Source organism: Larimichthys crocea, chromosome XXIV (genome assembly GCF_000972845.2).
Source record: "Larimichthys crocea isolate SSNF chromosome XXIV, L_crocea_2.0, whole genome shotgun sequence".
NCBI classification, from domain to species: Eukaryota; Metazoa; Chordata; class Actinopteri; family Sciaenidae; genus Larimichthys; species Larimichthys crocea.
This window is the reverse complement of record NC_040034.1, coordinates 18,900,126-18,917,386: the sequence shown is the minus strand read 5'-3', so window position 1 is coordinate 18,917,386 and position 17,261 is coordinate 18,900,126. Positions and strand designations below refer to the sequence as shown.

At 41.6% G+C, this 17,261-nt stretch overlaps 1 protein-coding gene across 1 annotated transcript; it reads right to left on the bottom strand.

The window, feature by feature from the left end:
• Positions 1 to 903: 903 nt before the first annotated feature.
• Positions 904 to 8,680, bottom strand: fosl2 (FOS like 2, AP-1 transcription factor subunit). The gene is made up of 4 exons (XM_010736385.3): positions 7,705 to 8,680; positions 4,718 to 4,972; positions 4,323 to 4,430; positions 904 to 2,889 (listed from the first exon to the last, which is right to left on the bottom strand). The coding sequence occupies exons 1-4, from the start codon at positions 7,831 to 7,833 to the stop codon at positions 2,335 to 2,337; spliced, it is 1,047 nt and encodes a 348-aa protein (XP_010734687.2). The 5' UTR covers positions 7,834 to 8,680; the 3' UTR covers positions 904 to 2,334.
• Between the last annotated feature and the right edge of the window lie 8,581 nt (positions 8,681 to 17,261).

Below are 17,261 nucleotides of genomic sequence, written 5' to 3'. Positions count from 1 at the left end.
ATAGGACAAAATCAGTTTGAAAATGATTTTTTTTATTATTATTCATTTAAATTAACAAACACTGCTATACATATTGCTGTTTTTTTTTATTAATTTTGAATCATTTTAAACAGTTAAAGCATTTGGAAAATAAGTAATAGTAGTTGAAAACAGGCGACAGACAGTAGATGACATGTACAGCAGAAGATCTACAGTCAATGGCTTTCCTATGTGTGTCGAGGGGCTTCGGAATATTTCAACATACAGACGTATTAGACTTGCCCACAGTAATGTTTTTGGTTATCATTTCACCCCTTTATGTTGTCATACAGGACCAAATACTTCCTGTTGCATCGACATGATACAACAACAATCTGTGATGTTTAACCAAACATCATCAAATGAGAAATAGCCGACATGTTCTCTCCAAAGTAGCAGCAGCTTGTATTAAAATTCAAAGTCCGTTTCCTGCATCCAGCGCAACAAAAGTCTTCCAACCATAACTTTTATTCCTCTGATAACAAAAAGGGTTTGAGCACAAATGACACCCCCCGCCCCTCCCTTTGACCCCTGACATTATATTTATTAGGAATGTTTGAAGTAAACACAAAAAAAAGTCCCAAATATCGCTGTCGTGTCCCTCTCAGTGCACAGTATTGAAAACCCTCATCCCTTTAAGATACACACATGTAAAAATAATGAAAAAGAAGTGCTTCATAGAACTTCAGAAATATTACATGTTCCCAAGGTGTCCTCTCTTTCATCTCAGGCCAGCTGTAGAGAGAGTCTTCTTCTTATCCCTTCCTCTTTGTCAAAAAGTGAACTGTGTCTGGCCCAGAAAGCCAACAAGGCTTCAACTAAATTTCTACTCGAGTACCTCGGCATTGGCATATGTTCATACACCCATAAATCAGCACATCTGAGTTCAATTTAAACATCATTTCTTTACTAAAAGTGACAGATTTACAAACACAGTATAAACAGGGTTGACATCATTGGCAGCTGGCGACAGTCTAGACCACAGTGGCTTTTTAAAATTTGAGCAAAATCCCTCCTTTTAGACAAAGATGGACGAATTACAGGATTACATGTGTCATACAAACCTTTTTGGCTTTTTGAAACCTGACCTGCCCTGAGAGGCAGTGTTGAAAAAGGTTAGACCTTTTATTTAGAGAATGCAAGAAACAAAGAAAGGAGCATGGAATCCAGTTGAGGAGGGCTTTGTCCAAACTTTGATGTCGTCTTTGAAACGTCTGAGCAACAAAGACAAACCTTTTCTTGATGTGACACAATGAAGCGAAGAAGTGTATTGTCCCTTCACATATAGTACCACCTCTGCAACACTTTGGCTAGACCATACAACAGCCTGCAGTCCTGCAACGTTCTTCACGATGGGGGGTTCTACTACACATGAGAGATATCCCTGACATCAATGTAAATCACATACACTTTGTCATAAACATGTTCAACAAAGTTCAGGTACAGAATCACTGAGGAAAAGCACACCAATACTACTGTAAAGTCAAGCCACTATGGCAAAATAGAAGGTATAGAGTATTGAGGAACTAGTCATTGATTGAAAGTTGGCTCGTATCCTTTGCAACACTGAGGAGTGCTTTGGTCACCCTTTCGTTGACCATTTTGCTTTTCTACAGGCAGATTAGGGAGAGGACAATGTCTCAACAAAACACTTTGTAAAATTTAATCAGCACAGGCCATAAATACAATTAAAGAGATGGAAATAGCGTTAGAAATGGGTATACACTCTAAGTAGCAATTCCTGAATCGAGGTCCAAGTTACGAAAGGACAAATCTAGATGGAAAATACACTGAGGGAAGTCTTTGCTTATTGTCTCTTTCTCTCCTCAGAAATTCCAGTAGAACGTTGACCTCGTTTAGTGATTTATTGATTCGTCTTGGCGGAGTGCAAGTGTCGGCCACATGGCTTTTTAAACATTTTCAAAAAAATATATTAAGAACGTGCTCTCTAGTTTAGTCACATCAACTCACAACTGCCAATTTTAGGCTTGTTTTTCTTCAGAATTGTCTGCTCAGTAAACAAGATGACACTCTGGAGTTGAAATGGCGAAGGGGTGACACTTCTTAGGATTGGTGCACAAACTTTTACAAAATAAAAAAAATGTACACTGAAGCAGAACAAGAAGAAACACATGGCGTAGCCCTTGTGGGTCTCCCTGCAGACGGGGAAACGGCTCACATGGTCAGCTTGGTCTGGACTGTTGAATGTGCTCTTGGTCTTTAAAAGACAAAGGATGGGGGTGGGCGCAGTTGATCCTCATGCTTGCCTTCAGCCACAGTGTTCATTTTTTCAGCTACGCCAAGCCGAGCCCTCGCTCAGAGGGCTAGGAGAGTGGGCGAGTTGAGGGAGTCTGAGGATTGGTCGCCACTGCTGCTGCTGCGCCGGTGGGCCTTGGAGCAGGACTCAGAAGAAGGTGAGGGGCTGTCGGGCTCCAGCATGCTCGGGTAGGTGAATATGAGGCTTGGGGCATTAGGTGTGGCGGCCGGGGTGGAAGCCGCCACCACTGGCGTGTTCAGGCTGTCATCTGTGCAGTACATCCCGCCGACGATCCCACCACCACCCAGGCAGATGGGCTTGATGACGGAGCGCTGCGGCTTACCCACCCTCTCCTCGTCGTCCACTGGCTCTTGCTTCACTACCACCTGGTTCATTTGAGCCCGGGTACCTAAATTGGAGCGCATGGTCAGGGGGAGGGGGCCACACTGCTGCTGGTGCTGCTGGTGCCCTGATGACTGGTGGCGCTCCTCGATGGGGAGCTTGCACACGGGATTGTGGGCAACCAGCATGAACTCCAGCTTGTCTTTCTCCTTTTGCAGGGTCTCGATCTCCTTCTGCAGGTCTGCTTTCTCTTCTTCCAGCTTCTCAGTCTCCTGTAAAGAGAAACAGGAAATAAGGTTGAGCATTTTTTTTGCCACTTTTACTTTTATTTGAGAGGCCCACAAGGCACCCTAAGCACAATTTTCATGAATATTCATTGTCCAAACGTCATGAAATTAAAAAGGTGGCTGCAATAATTATCTTCAGCCAAATTAAGGCTTTGGTACATGTGACACTACCAAAATTTCCACACAAAAAAAAAGGAAGTCAGAGTTATGAGTGTTCTCCTAACACGCCAAAAGAGGGCAGTGTTTGTTTGCTATAGTTTCTTTAACATAGAAGGTAGCACAGTCGACCCATTAAATCAAGAATTTGTCATGGGCCATTTAGACTTACAACATATAATCTCAAAGCCTCCTGCTTGAATTTGAGTTTCACAGATAAGTACTGTGCATTGTTTTGCATCCCTGAGGTACGAGACCTGCACCAACAGTGTGTCATTAATGTGTCATATACAAGACAAAGACAGATCCTATAAAAGCTGTTGTAGACACCACGCATATAAAGATAAGCTGACATGCTGTCTGAGAACTTTGACTCATGGGCAAAAGGTATGAGGAAGTTGTGCACAAGGAGCCGGTGGGGGTTGGGTGGATTTAAATGAAAGATATCAGTCAATCAAAAGGGAGATAACATAAAGATATATCTCCCCTTTCACTGGAAAACGACACTTCCTTATTTGGAAGATGAGAAACGTTTTTTTTTTCTTTCTTCCCTGGAAGCAACGGTTCTGGTGTGTGTGTGTGTGTGCAGCATGGCTCGATGTGGGATTGCGAGACAAGCAATTGGCCCCTTTTACAAAATGTCCTGCATTCATGGAGACAGCTGCCTACAGCAAATTCCATTCCTGGGTTTTTTTTTTTTAAAGCCTGACAAGCTCAACCTCACTGTAATTCGGCTAATTAGTCCATTTAGTTGCCGTTACTGTCTGCCAGGCAGGGCCGCGAGACAGCCCTACCTCTGTCTACAGCTGCCTGAGACAAAAAGCTTTTCATCGCCTGTCATCTCTTCACTCAGACCTTGCACTCAGAGACGCAGTGAGAGTCAAACCAGTAATGCAAGGTTGTAAATTTAGGTGTGGAGTTCAATCACTCATCAAAAATCTGGACTCCTACCAGACTTCTAAAGTGAAATGCGACTTATTTTCTTCCCTCAACATGTATTCTTTTCTCCTTTGTTGTTTTTTGTATTTATTTTGTATTTATTTTCTGTACCAACTACAAGCATGGCAGATTCTTTCTAAAAACAGGAAGCGTGGTTGTTTTGTTTTTTTCTTAGCTAGAACTGTTTGCCACATAAGAGGAACGTGACACTCCAGCTGTTACACTGATTTGTGGTTGTTTTATTCGATTAAAGCAGTACCCGACAACAGATTCTCATGGCTCCTGTTTTATTATTTTTTTATTATTTAATTTTTTTTACTCACCCCTTGCAGCATCTCAGTGAGCTCTCGTCTGCGGTTGCGGCACTTGGCGGCGGCTAACTTATTCCTCTCACGCCTCACCCTCCTTTTCTCCTCTTCCTCCGGGGTGAGCTAAGGACAAGTAAAGAAAGAACATGGCAGGTAAACTAAGCTGTTTGACAGACACACACACACACAATCAATATGAAGCGAAGAGTGAGCTGGTACTGACTGGCTGTGAGGAAAATAACAATGATACAAAGATGCCAAATTTGTTGGCATGATGAAAAATAATGCATGTTTACTACATGCTTTAGAATGAGAACAAAAAGGTGTTTTACTTTGTTTTCAGGGCAAACATGCATAGCAAATTTTATCCCCTAGTGGTCCTTCTGTAGACCTGTTCCAGGGTCGCTCACCTGTTCATCCCTCTTGCGTCTGCCCCTGGCATCCCCAATGGAGCGGATGACCCCGGGCCGAGCCAGGGTGTTGTGCCCCAACAAACCCGGCCCATTGGTTAGGTGATGGCCATATGGGTGGGAGCGGGGGTAAGGGTTAGACATGGAGGTGATGACGGTGGGCTGTACCATCCACTGTAGGTCTTGGCTGGTCGTGATTGCATTGATTGTGGGTATGAAGGCACTGTTGGAGCCGGGCATGTCGACCCTGTACTTCTGGAAAGAGAAAGAATAAGAGAGATATGGTAAGAGGGGATGCAAGATTACATCTGCTGAAGTTTTCCTAGAAAAGTGAGGGGTGACAAACCCGCTTGTAGATGAGCAACGCTTCATGACGGTATGCATGCAACTCAATCCCATAAGCATCTTTAATATCTATGAGCTCGGCCTCATTTCGCCGACAGCACAATCGCAGAGATGCACACCACCACACACTATTATCAAATTCACACATTTTCCACATTTCAAGTGTATAGTAATGATTCAATCCGCATAGGCAAAACATTGTGTATGTAACCCCTGGAGTGGAACAGTGACACATGCTGTGAATCATGTGGGAAAGCCCAAGGTGCCCAGTGCATCTCACTTTACTACAATAACTATGAGACAAAACACAGCACTGGAGAAGTGTTACACATATCTGGACTGGCAGCAGGGAAATATAAGTTCCACCTTGAGAGAGTACATGCATAATATAAAGGCTCATATGACGGCAAAGATCATTTTAGATTATCCAGTAGAAAAACTGTTTTTTTTCTGAAATACAAAATCTGATAAAAAAATTACATTATTGTTGGAATAAGCTGTTACTTCAACAAAATTATCATTTAAAGCCTAAATGATAGTACTTCGTTACAGGTATTGGTTATGAGTATGTCTACAGCCATACTGGGATGCAAGGCATTATGTTTCTGGTCTAAAAACAAGATTATTACTCAGTTTTATTGTTGATTTTGAGCTCTCCTTTCAAGTCATCCTCATTTTAAATGTATAAATATCTACGTGTGAAACTGTAATAATGATCTCCAGGATGAGAACTGTCAGACCAGGATTGCTTCATGTCTCTGGAGTCCACAAACAGACGAGGCTGCCTGTCTGTGTGCGTAATTTACGCACGTCCCCTTATATCCCCGTTATTCCCGACTTTCCGTCGGATATCCCGGCAGTCTATTGGAACTTTGTTTATCTGGTGAGTCATTGTGTATGGGATTTGTTAAGCACATGTGAAACGCGGTCAGTTCCAGTAAAGGGGGAAGCAGCCAGCTGTAATAAGCCAACGAGTTAGGCAGAATTGTATTTTTGGCAAGCGTCACTGTAGGGAGCGTTAAAATTCCTTTTTTTTTTTAAACAAAAAAAAACCCAAAAAACAAACAAACAAACAAATGTCTGTGCAGTGGAGTGTGAAGACATAATCATGGAGCAGAGTCATTGGAGTTAATATAGAGAAGCTCCGGTTTAAATGATAAAACTTCTGCTCTGATTTTTTAAATAAAGAAAAAAAAGAAAAGAAAAGAAAAGAAAAGGAAAGGAAAGAAAAGAAAAGAAAGGGTCTATTGGCTTGCCTTGTTGTGATACGTCTCAATAAAGCTAACAAAGAGGTCGTGTTCCAGCCTGCTGTAATGGGAAACAGACAGCCAGTGTGTGATTACAGGGAGCCAGAGCAATGATAGATACTGGCCAAAAGTCTTTTACCGGAATGTTGCGTGAGCCTGACGACGCTTTTCCACAGAAGTGCACTATACGCAAGACTTGGGTGCGGGTAAACAACATGCCTCTTCCCGGATTTATATCCTATTATTTGTGAATATACGGGCACGGCGTCCTCATAGCTTTAAACTGGCACGCCTACAGTATGTGGAGGGTATATCTCACTGAGAATATAGATTATGAATCCATAACACCTGATATTTGATAGGTTGCAGGGATTTCTGTTATTAAACAGTTTCCCAGAAGGCAAACTGTTTCCTTTCTTTTCCTTTCCTGGCATTTTTTCGGTTAAAGGGGGGGAAAAAAACAGCCTTTTGATTCCCCTGCACTCCGGGTCTGTGCGCGCTTCCCTCTGGAGGAAATGTGCCATGTGCAGCGTGAGACCCGCCTGAGAAAATCAGACCATATAATCTGATCCATGATCATATCATTTGTGCCAATTCAATAAAAAGAAATATCAAACCACAAATGCCAACTTTAACTGAACTGATGCCACACTTTCGCAACATCACATGTCTCTCGTGCAATCCAATCCGCCTGTACCAGGCAGTACATGCCTGTTGCATTCACTGCCATAGGTTTTCATCTCCCCAGTTTATTACCAGGCTGGCGCAGTTTATATACCTGACAATGCATGCGCTTTAAATGCGTTTTCAGCGCAAAGAGACCCCAAAAACATTATATTTAACGCACAGATAGGAAAGATGAGAGTGCGAAATTAACATCTGGAAATCTCCCATTTGTGATCATTTCTACTGCGCACAAATAACCTCGCATCTGCCACGGTGAAGCTGTGTTTCAACATGAGGAGAAACTGAAGATTTTTTCTTTTTTTGTTTATATGATCAGAATCAACGCGTAGTCGTCTTTTAGTGCATGCGCAGCAAAACCACGCGTACATTTGATATTCCATCAAAAGTATCAACTGACTGTGTTTGGATAGCTCATGAGGAATTCAGATGGCATGAACCCCAAATACTTGTGCACAGATCGAGTCTTTTCATCTGTTGAGTCACTGATGAAATCTGTGTCATTGGGTTCATCGGGGTTTTTTTCCCAAGCGACTTGGAGAATTCCTAAATTCCTACTACCCGTAACATGATCAAAATAAATACATGCATGGGAATAACATTGTGTATTTTTAAGAGATTATGCACATGAAATCCCCGACATACATATATATATATATATTAGTGCGTTGTTTATAGATAATGTCGCCACAGCTCGGTGTTTCCTGTTACCTGGTAGTTTGAGGTAGAGATCGGACTTCCGATCGTGCTGCTGCCGCTTGTGAAGGACTCTGGCTGGGCCGGAGAGGTGCTGCTGCCGCGGGACGAGGTGTCGTAGTTCCCGGAGTAGTCCTGGTACATGATCCAGGAAAGAGTGAGGTTTCAGTAGACGATTTGAGCTCTGAAACCTCTTTTTTTTTTAAATCCTCGCAATGAAAGGCACCAACAGGAAAATCCTCTGACTCGTCGTTTTTTTTTTTCTTTTAGGATATCCAGAAAAGAGTTTGGCAAAGACAAAAGTGCAGTTACGCTCCTCTAAACTAACCTAAAACATCTCACAGACGTTACCAGTTAGAACAAATATATTCTTGTGTGTTAGCCCTGCTTGTAAAGGCGACTTCTTATTGTGCCTTTATTACCTCTGAGCTGCAGGTAGATCTATACTACACTATTAGAGATCCTCTCAGGTGCGCAAACTTCAACCTAAAGTCAGCAGCACACCTCCAGCAGTCAAATCCAGTTGAGACAAAGTGAACCTGTATTTACAGAGTGACTCACGCAGGTTAACATTCGCTTTAAAACCTATTGCCTGGCTGAATTTCTGAATATTTTCCGTCGCCTTGCCTACTACACACTCTCTCTGAGCTCTCTGCTGTTCACGGAACAGTTCTAACTTTTTTTTTTTTCTTTTCCTTTTCACCACACTTCCTAGAGATGACTCACTTCAATGGCACTATGAAGAACTGCAACGGCTTTTCAACACCAACGAAACAGCCTACGTCACGTCAGGGCGTTGCGACTTCACCCAGGGAGGGGTCGTTTCTGGATAAGGCAGTGTAAAAGAAGGATCCGCTGTGACCATCCTTCGCTCAGTGGACACTCGAGATGAAAGCGGAGAGCGTGGATTCAGTTAAAACAACTAAAACGTGTCTGAAGAAGTATATTTTTGATTCGGACGTCAGTGCCTGCTGTGGAGTTCACTATTTGTCTGACTTGCTTTGGTCCATTGACGCATGTTTCCTAAAATGGGCAGTTGCGTCAGAGAGCGCGTGTGGGTTTCCTTGGTAAAGGAAGCGTCAGACACTGGAGGGATTCCCTCCCCTCGCGCACTTACACTCCGGACCCGGAGCTCTCACCGTGTGGGTCTTGGTCCGGTTGCTGCTCATGTGCAGGAAAAAAAACGACGACATTAAAGCTTTAAACGTTTAGATAGAAAGCATATGGGCGCGCGGCTGGTTTAAGGTCGCGTGGCACACGTGTGCGCGCACAGCAGGAGTGAGTTTAGAGCATTATGAACATCTCTCGGAAGTTCTCAGCGTCAGAATGAACTTGATATCTGTGCTCAGACCAGAGAACACCTAAAAATCTGTCAGCAGAGAGAGAGAGAGAGAGAGAGAGAGAGAGAGAGAGAGAGGCCACGCCGCGTGTAGCATTGTCCGTGAAGACGCGCGAGCTTAACATCCACCTGCTCTCATTTGCTTTCTGTTAACACACAGCACTCAAAATGATTGGACATGCGGCGCTTCTTGCACAATCGAGCCGTTTGTGTTTATTTGGCGGAGGCGCATTGTGCGTAATTTGGAGAGGTGGCATGGAGCGCACAAAACGCAGCATGATCTCCACGTATTTGGTCAAATTAACGTGGCCCACTGGTTCTGTGCAGCACGGCTGCTTCAAAGGAATCTCAGTGAAATGTGGGCTAATTGTAATTCGGACGCACCTCATAAACAAGGGCGCAGCGCCCAGAATGTGACACGATGTGAAATGGCGTATTAAGTCTAATCCAATCTGCTATGGTTCCTATTTTAATCTGTATCAGCACAACTGGTTATGCTGAGCTCTCTTAAAGCTGTTTGCCGCGCAGATCTCTGCCAGAAAAAGAGAACAACAACAAAAAAAAAAGAGAAAAAAAAAGTTTTTTGCTCCTGCAGTGTTCAGTCGGGGAAAATAATCTGCAGGGGGTTTTCTGAGGTGACCACTCGCCGGCGGAGGGACTGAGTTTATGTGCTTGCTCATAGCGTGAACACGTCAGTTACACTGTAGGTAGTCCAGACCTCCGATATGTCACCCTTTCCAAAGTTACTGGGTGTCATTTTGCATTTTGACCCGTGCAGTGATCTGTAACTCTCCCTGTGTGGAGTTAAGTCACAGTTGCGCATCGACGCCTTTTCTTCTTTTTCTTTTTTAGATTACGAGAAATTGCAACAGAAAAACACGCAGACTTCCAATAAATCTCTGTTTGAACGATATTAATCAATGATTAATGTTCATCATCTCGCAGCGACACATCTTTTTGAACGGTAACGGTGTTGCTAAGCGACACAGTTTGTGCTAAATTGCTCGAGGAAATCGAATCTGCCATAGTCCTATAATTAATGCTGTAATATAATTTGAGATGCACCCATCGGTGTCAATTTGGGTGAAGCAAAGTGTGGCACTGTGACAGGTTGTGTTCCTATATGAGTACATATTTAAGTACATAATGAGATATCACGCAAAAAATAAATAAATTGGAAGACACAACAAACAGCGTGATGTGACGCCTGTCACTCAGACGTTACTGCTCCAATTTGTCATTAGTTTCGTGGATTTTGATGCTAAATGACACATTCGGGGACTTGTTTGAAAAGTTGCGTGCCTCGGCATCGCATTGCAGAGGCTCCAGGAGACGATCAGATCAGCTGACAGATATATATTATGAGGATATATATAGACAGATAGAGGCTCATGGGTCATTGTGCGCACTGAAGTCGGCTGATCCGCAGGTCGTGCGCCACTGATGCGTCGGTGTCCCTCCATCACACATCATAAGGGATCCATGCAGGAATTATGTTCGCTCACAGACTATAAGCAAGAGGCTTACCTGGCCGTGGCCGACGTGTTACAGGTGCTCGTGACGCAAGAGGGTTGATGGCCCTAATGCTGCCTGTCAAGTGCCTGTCTGCTAAATCCAAATGGGTAACTGAGAATAAATAGATTTTAAAAAATCAACATGAGATGGAACTAAATGATGCAGAGCTTTATACATCAGCTAAGAGGGGAATATTTTAGTTTAATTATTTTATTGAATTGATTTATTTAGTTAGCTCAGACTCAACAGGTCTGTGAAGGTTCTCAGTCATCTCTCTTAAAAAAAGGGTTCAATCGGAGGAAGACGTTTCACGTCTCATCCAAGAACTCAAGAAGCCTTCTCAGGTTTAACAAGTTATGTGTGTTTGGCATCTAAAAAATGATTTACTTTAGAATTAAAATGAAAACATAAGTCATTTTGTACAAAGTGCCAAATACATTAAACATTTAAGAAAAAACACTTTTTTAGTTGTTGGTAAATTAAAAAAATAATTGTTGCTCAGTTGTTTTTCCTTTTTTGCCACTTTGAGGCAGTATAAACTCAAAGACACTATGAACATATCATTGTTAAATAGTTCTCATGCTCTACGGTTTGATTTACATACACATCACACATTCTCAATAGGCTACTACCACTGGTGGAACCTAGCATAGTACATTTAGTGAGTACTGCAGGTTTCTAAAGTATTATTTTGAGCGTTTCCACTTTTACTCCACACTTTTTGTTACACAGCTTTGGGACGAGTTCAAATATATGTTCAGTTTACAAAAACATAAAGCCATCCAGATCCACCTCTACCAGCTACTGCATTCAAATACTGCATACTCACTCAGACATCATAATAATACAATATATAGTGATATAACCCTCACAGTGCTCCATTATGACTATCTTAATGTTTCTTAGGCCTTTTAATTGTAATGGAGCGTTTTCATATTGAGGCTTCTTTTACTAAACTATAGGATCGTAATATTTCTTCCACCACTGACTATTCTGTTATCATCATTGACATTATTGTTAGAAAATTATTTTGTGTGCAAATCTCTTACAAGCACCAGAGAATCAAACAGGTCTCACATTTGTTATCATTACACGCTTTGGATTAAATAAATATAGGCATGATTCATGTGCATTTTTCCGTATGCTTGAGTAACCTTATTGCTAATAACTGATAAGAAAACAGCTCAGCAGAACAGAGAGGAGGAGACTATGTCTTCAAGTTCATAATCATGTTTAGTGTTTTTACTGGCATTTTATTTCTATTTTATTTCATTTTTTTGCCCATGCCTTCCTTTGTTTTCTTCTGTTTAGCGTCACTCACCTGTCTTGTTGTAATACCTTAACCTGGATAATAGCTCAACATGATCAGCATGGCTAATCTCACAGCTCAGGTTCTGGACACACGCAGGCACCGAAGTGCTGACTAGGAGCATAGAGAGTGGGAACAATCAGCGTGACTGACAGTGGGATTTATAGTCGTGCTTGTAGCTAACACAGTTAATATACAGTTTTATGAAGTAATGCAGCATGCCTGCTAAGTTCACGACATGATCTTGTTTCTACACTACTGGCAATGACATAAAACCAATGGAAACCATCCCATATGACTTGGTTTGCCCTGACAATGCAGTGGCAAACATGTGCTCTCTTGTCAGTGTCTTGTGCAAGTTGGACTTTTTAAATAGAAATCTAATCAGCAGTTTCATCAGGATACCCACTGTGCAAGAACATGGCTTAAAAAAGAGGCTGGATGTCAGACTGGCAGACAGCTCCTGTGAATTAAAGTAACCATCCTTCAGTGATTTCATTTACTGGTTGCCTTGGTGACTCATGTAAAGCAGTCAAACACAACAGTGCAGAGGGATAATTTGATCATTCTTGACCTCTGGAGTGTGGGATTGTGGAGAGAAGAATATGAATTCATTGGCTGCATGTCCTCCAATAAAGCCAATCACATTCAGGTATGCAAAAAGCACCACAGCTGCTCGATACCATCTTCCCCTTGTTCATATGCAGTCTATCTGGACTGCATGCGAACACGAGGTACCATCGGACCATTTATGTTATGTCCTTAAGTCAACCCTCTTTGCTGAGGTGTCAGATCTCATATGTAAAAATAATCAAACATTTATGCAAATATTCAGTGACAGTTTTAACTGGAAATACATAAACATTAGAAATGTTAGTGGGCCAATTACATGCCCCTGATTACAAGTCTGTCTATTGTTGTCATCTTGTGACAGTAGTTAGGCCCTTTGCCAACTATGTAATACATTTATTGTTAATCTGCTACAACCCAGGATATCATTTATATGTTTATATGTTTCATGGGATAATTAAACACATGACGATCTAACAAATTAACTGGAAGGTCAACCTATCTACTTCATCATGTTTTTTTTTGTTGTTGTTTCTTTTTTTACCATAGGGGTTTAAGAGGGAATTTTTCAAACATGGGGACAACCCCTTTGAGTCCACCATTGCCTGTATGATCAAAATATCAAAATATCAAAAAAAAAAAAACCTACTGAGCTGCATCATGGGAAGTGTAGGATCCAGCATTTCTGGGTTTTGATCCTCAGTCTCTTTAATTTTGGCCATTCTTTTTCAGATATATCTGAAAACACTGTATGTATATTAGCTAACAGTCACTTATTTACACATCAAAGTCCAATATTAACTCTCTTTAAGCTCTGTTTCTTCATAAACAGATATCTGCATGAATGCAGAATCTGTAGACATGGACCAAGGTTTTGGCAATGGAAGTGTTATTGTTTCTGTTTGTAGTCCCAGTGCGATGATTTAACTTTTTTTTTCAAACGTAATCTGTGTATAGATAGAAACAGAAATTATTGCTTTCTTGTGTATCAGGTTGTTAATCCAAATGCAGAATGCTGGCTACCCCAAAGTCCAGAGTCTAAATCATTGTCAGACAAAAGCCTATGGGTTCCAAGATTGGGTCTCCTCCAACTCCTGAGGGAAATATCAATCTGTTAAGCTACACCAGCTAGTTATGTTGGTCTGCTTTTAGAGCTGGCAGCTGTGACTGAAAACGCCACTCAGACCGAGTGAATCAGAAGACAAGCTGCAGACTGGAAAGCTAAATAATGCAAACAACAAATTCACCTAAATGCATCACTTCAAGCCAATTCAAATTGTCACACTGTTCTAAAAAATATTGGCTGCTTTAAAGCTAGTTGTAAGTAAGTCGACATTTCGGGAAATATTTCTCATTCTTGCCGAAAGCTGGATCGATACCACTCAGGATATCACGCCAGAAGATGGTTAGCTTAGGTTACCCATAAAACAACACACCTACACCTCAGTTTTTGTATAGAATAAACAAATGAGATATTACATGTTAATTAGAGAGGTTGGGAATTATTGGAGGTACTGTAGGTAGACAAAGTGCGGTTTCCAGGCTAGATATCATTGAAATTGAAAAACAAATGTCCCAAAATCGATTGATTTACTCTCATGATCACAGGAGATTGATTGATTTTCCATATATATTATATGAATATACACCACCCAAGCTGGTTGTACTGTAAGTTTGATGTTAAATATGTTACCAAGTTTCATTTAGGATAGCTGCTTATTTTCCTGCAGGTTGATATGTGGGTGAAGTGTTGCAACCTGAAACCTGCCCACACATCAACCCTGCTGGAGCTGAAGATCCTTCTAGACTTTCTAGATGAGACAAACAAACATTTATTTTCATAAGAGTTGTTGGCTAATCCTCAAACTAAAAGAAGAGCAGTGCTCAAATTGCCGTGAGGTGGGAATTAGGGAGTGGGAGCATCTTATTAAATGCCATCACGTAGCAACCAAATGTTTTCCTTGCATGTTTGCTGCTGCAGTGGGGAAATAAATCAAGTGACCTCATCTGGCTCAACTTTAGCTACAACCTGTTTTCATGTCATTGTGCAGATCCACGAGCTGCCAAATCCAAAACGGATTTTGACACAGAGGTTGGAGAAAAGCAAGGTGCTTTACTCTTTCAATTATCAGGCAGCCAAATAGCCAAGTGGAGATGCGCACTACTATCTACCTGTACTGAGCATCGAGTATCTTCCAATCAACACACTCTTGACAGTAACTTCACAAACAATAAGGTATCAGTTCCTGATACAATGGAAGGAAGTGCGTCACAGACGCGCTGTACCTTGAGACAAAGAAGAATGGAACGCCGCTAAGTCAAAAACAGCAGAGAGAGAGAGAGAGAGAGAGAGAGAAGGGGAAACGTTGGAGCATGTGGTGGAAGAAGTGAACAAATAACAGGGTCTGAGGAAAAGAAAAAAAAAAACGTGAGTGGTCGGGGGACTTCTGAGCAGGCAACGAGCGGTCAACACAGCCACCTGCAGCTCGCAAATAAACAGGACCCCGGTGTTCCTTCCACTTTTACTGGACTGCTTGTTTTCAGTGGAAAAGAAACAAAAGTCTTTCGCCCCCCCTCACCTCCTCCCCACCCGATACTAGAAACCAAGGAAAGGAAAATGTTGGCCGCCTGACAAAAATGTGCTTTATATCTGCGTGTTATTTTGTTTTGGTCATTCTGCGTGTTGTTTTCCTCGTCGTTGGCCCGAAACAGTCAAATCAAATAGCGTTTGTGTGTGACGCGTCTCAGTGCAGCCACAGTGCACACACAATGGGCAAGTTTATCTCACTCCGTCAACAAGGTTGTCAGTGTAATTTATGAGTATGCTGGTCTGAGAGCAGTCTGAGGGCTGTGCAGCTTGGAATGTTAATGGGTTTTGGTTGAGGAACTGAGTTGTCCGGCTGTTGTTTGACCTCAGCTGAAAAACTATCATCCTCTTTTCTACAGCCGACGACTTGAACCGGTCCAATCTGAAGTTTAAAGATGAAACTACCTTTATATCCTAAAGATGTAATATGTAGGGGTTGTTTTTACGTTTTGGAGCATCTCTGGTGTTTTATTTCTGTTGTTTTCTGCCCTACACTTCCCAGAAATCACCTGCTCAAAGTAAAAGCGTGGGTGGCACAGTGGCATGGTTTTATCTTGGATTTCAAGTTGATGACGTTTAAGTTTCCAGGCTTTTGATCTGTTCAGCTCAGTAACTTACTACCCATTTCTTCTGGAAGTCTGGAAACACAAACACATCACTTCAGAGGCGCCAAAAGATTTTTCCTAGGAAGTGGTAAAAGTGTTTAGAACAAGTCCAAAAGGTTTTTCTCCACTGGAGGTTAAATCATGCTGACTATTATTGTAAAAAGGCAGAGAGAGAGAAAAAAGATGTGGATTTAAGACACACTTTTATCCATATTGCTACTGAGTCTCAAAAACTTCCCTCCACATCCTGTTGAAGCTTTGTGAAGATTAGCCCTGTTGGCTTGTCTTTAGATGAAATCTCCATAATAACATACAGAATTATTTGTGGTGAGCTTTTTTGCGTGCCAATATCTTGCTCAGCTTCTCACACACCACTGTGAGGCTTATCTTCACTGTACAATAATCCACATTGTTTTAGCCCGGGTCCTCGGTGGACAATCTATTGTGGAATCAGATGGGAGGATATTAAAGTTGTAAACTGATGAGCTTTCAGATTGGCTATTATTGCGGAGTATGGGGTACCATAATTAATACCAGACACGTGAAATGATTTGCCCATGGAGATCCAAACAATGGATTGGATTTAAAGAAAAATCCTGACATCAGAGCTCTGAAGTATAGACCTGAAATAGTTAGTTAGTTTTTTTTTGTTTTTTTTTGTCTGGGATTTTATTTAAATGACCGTGGGGACATCTTCAGCACCAAGCTTGGTGCCAAAGCTGTTTTTATTGTAACACAGGTTGGAGCTTTAAATGTACACTGATCACTGAGGTATCTTATCATGCAATGGGGTATAGTTTTAAATAATGCATGGCAATAAAGTTTGCATTTGTTAGCACTGCACTGTTTCACGCTTCGTGTGTGGCTTATTGCAGCATCCCGTGTGGTCAGTCGTTGCAGTGATGCGGACCAACATTTCCTTAAAGACACTATTTCCACACAAGTTTGACATTTAACTCTAGAAGAACTCACCGCATAACATCTGTCAATTGTTTATAACGTGTGTTAGTTGTCATGCACATATGCAGTGCTGCCCCTCCTGCTGAAAATCCATTCCCGCCTGCATGAGATTGGCCTTAATGATATCTGACTACTGAGGCAGGATTACAGATAAAAATATGGCAGCTGCTGTTTATAATTTTAATCATTTTTAACAATTTTATTCTCTTCAAACAAGTAGATCCAGTGAAAATCTGTTTTTGTCTATTTTTTTTTTTTTTGGTATAAAAGAGTATATATTTTATTTTGATGGACACTGCCTTTATTCATAATGGAGGAGGATTACCATCACATCACAACGGGTGGTGTGGAACAAAATCATAACAATTTAACTAATTGTTCTGGATGGCATTTTGATCACGGTGAAATAACAGACTGTGGTCACATAGTGGACACTCAGGACTAAAGACTAATACCTACCTGTAGCCATGACGTTACAACAGCCCATTTGGTGCGCTTATGGGGCCTTGATTACCATCGTATAGACAGGCCTACAGTATACAGTATGTTGGTGTTTTTAAAAAAGCAGCAAAAAATATTTTTTGACTCCCTCCATTTTCACACAAAAGTCAAATTTCACACTGAGTTGAAGGGCAGTAAAAGGAAAAGCAGCTCTTCCGGTGGTTAAAAACAAACAAACTCCACTTT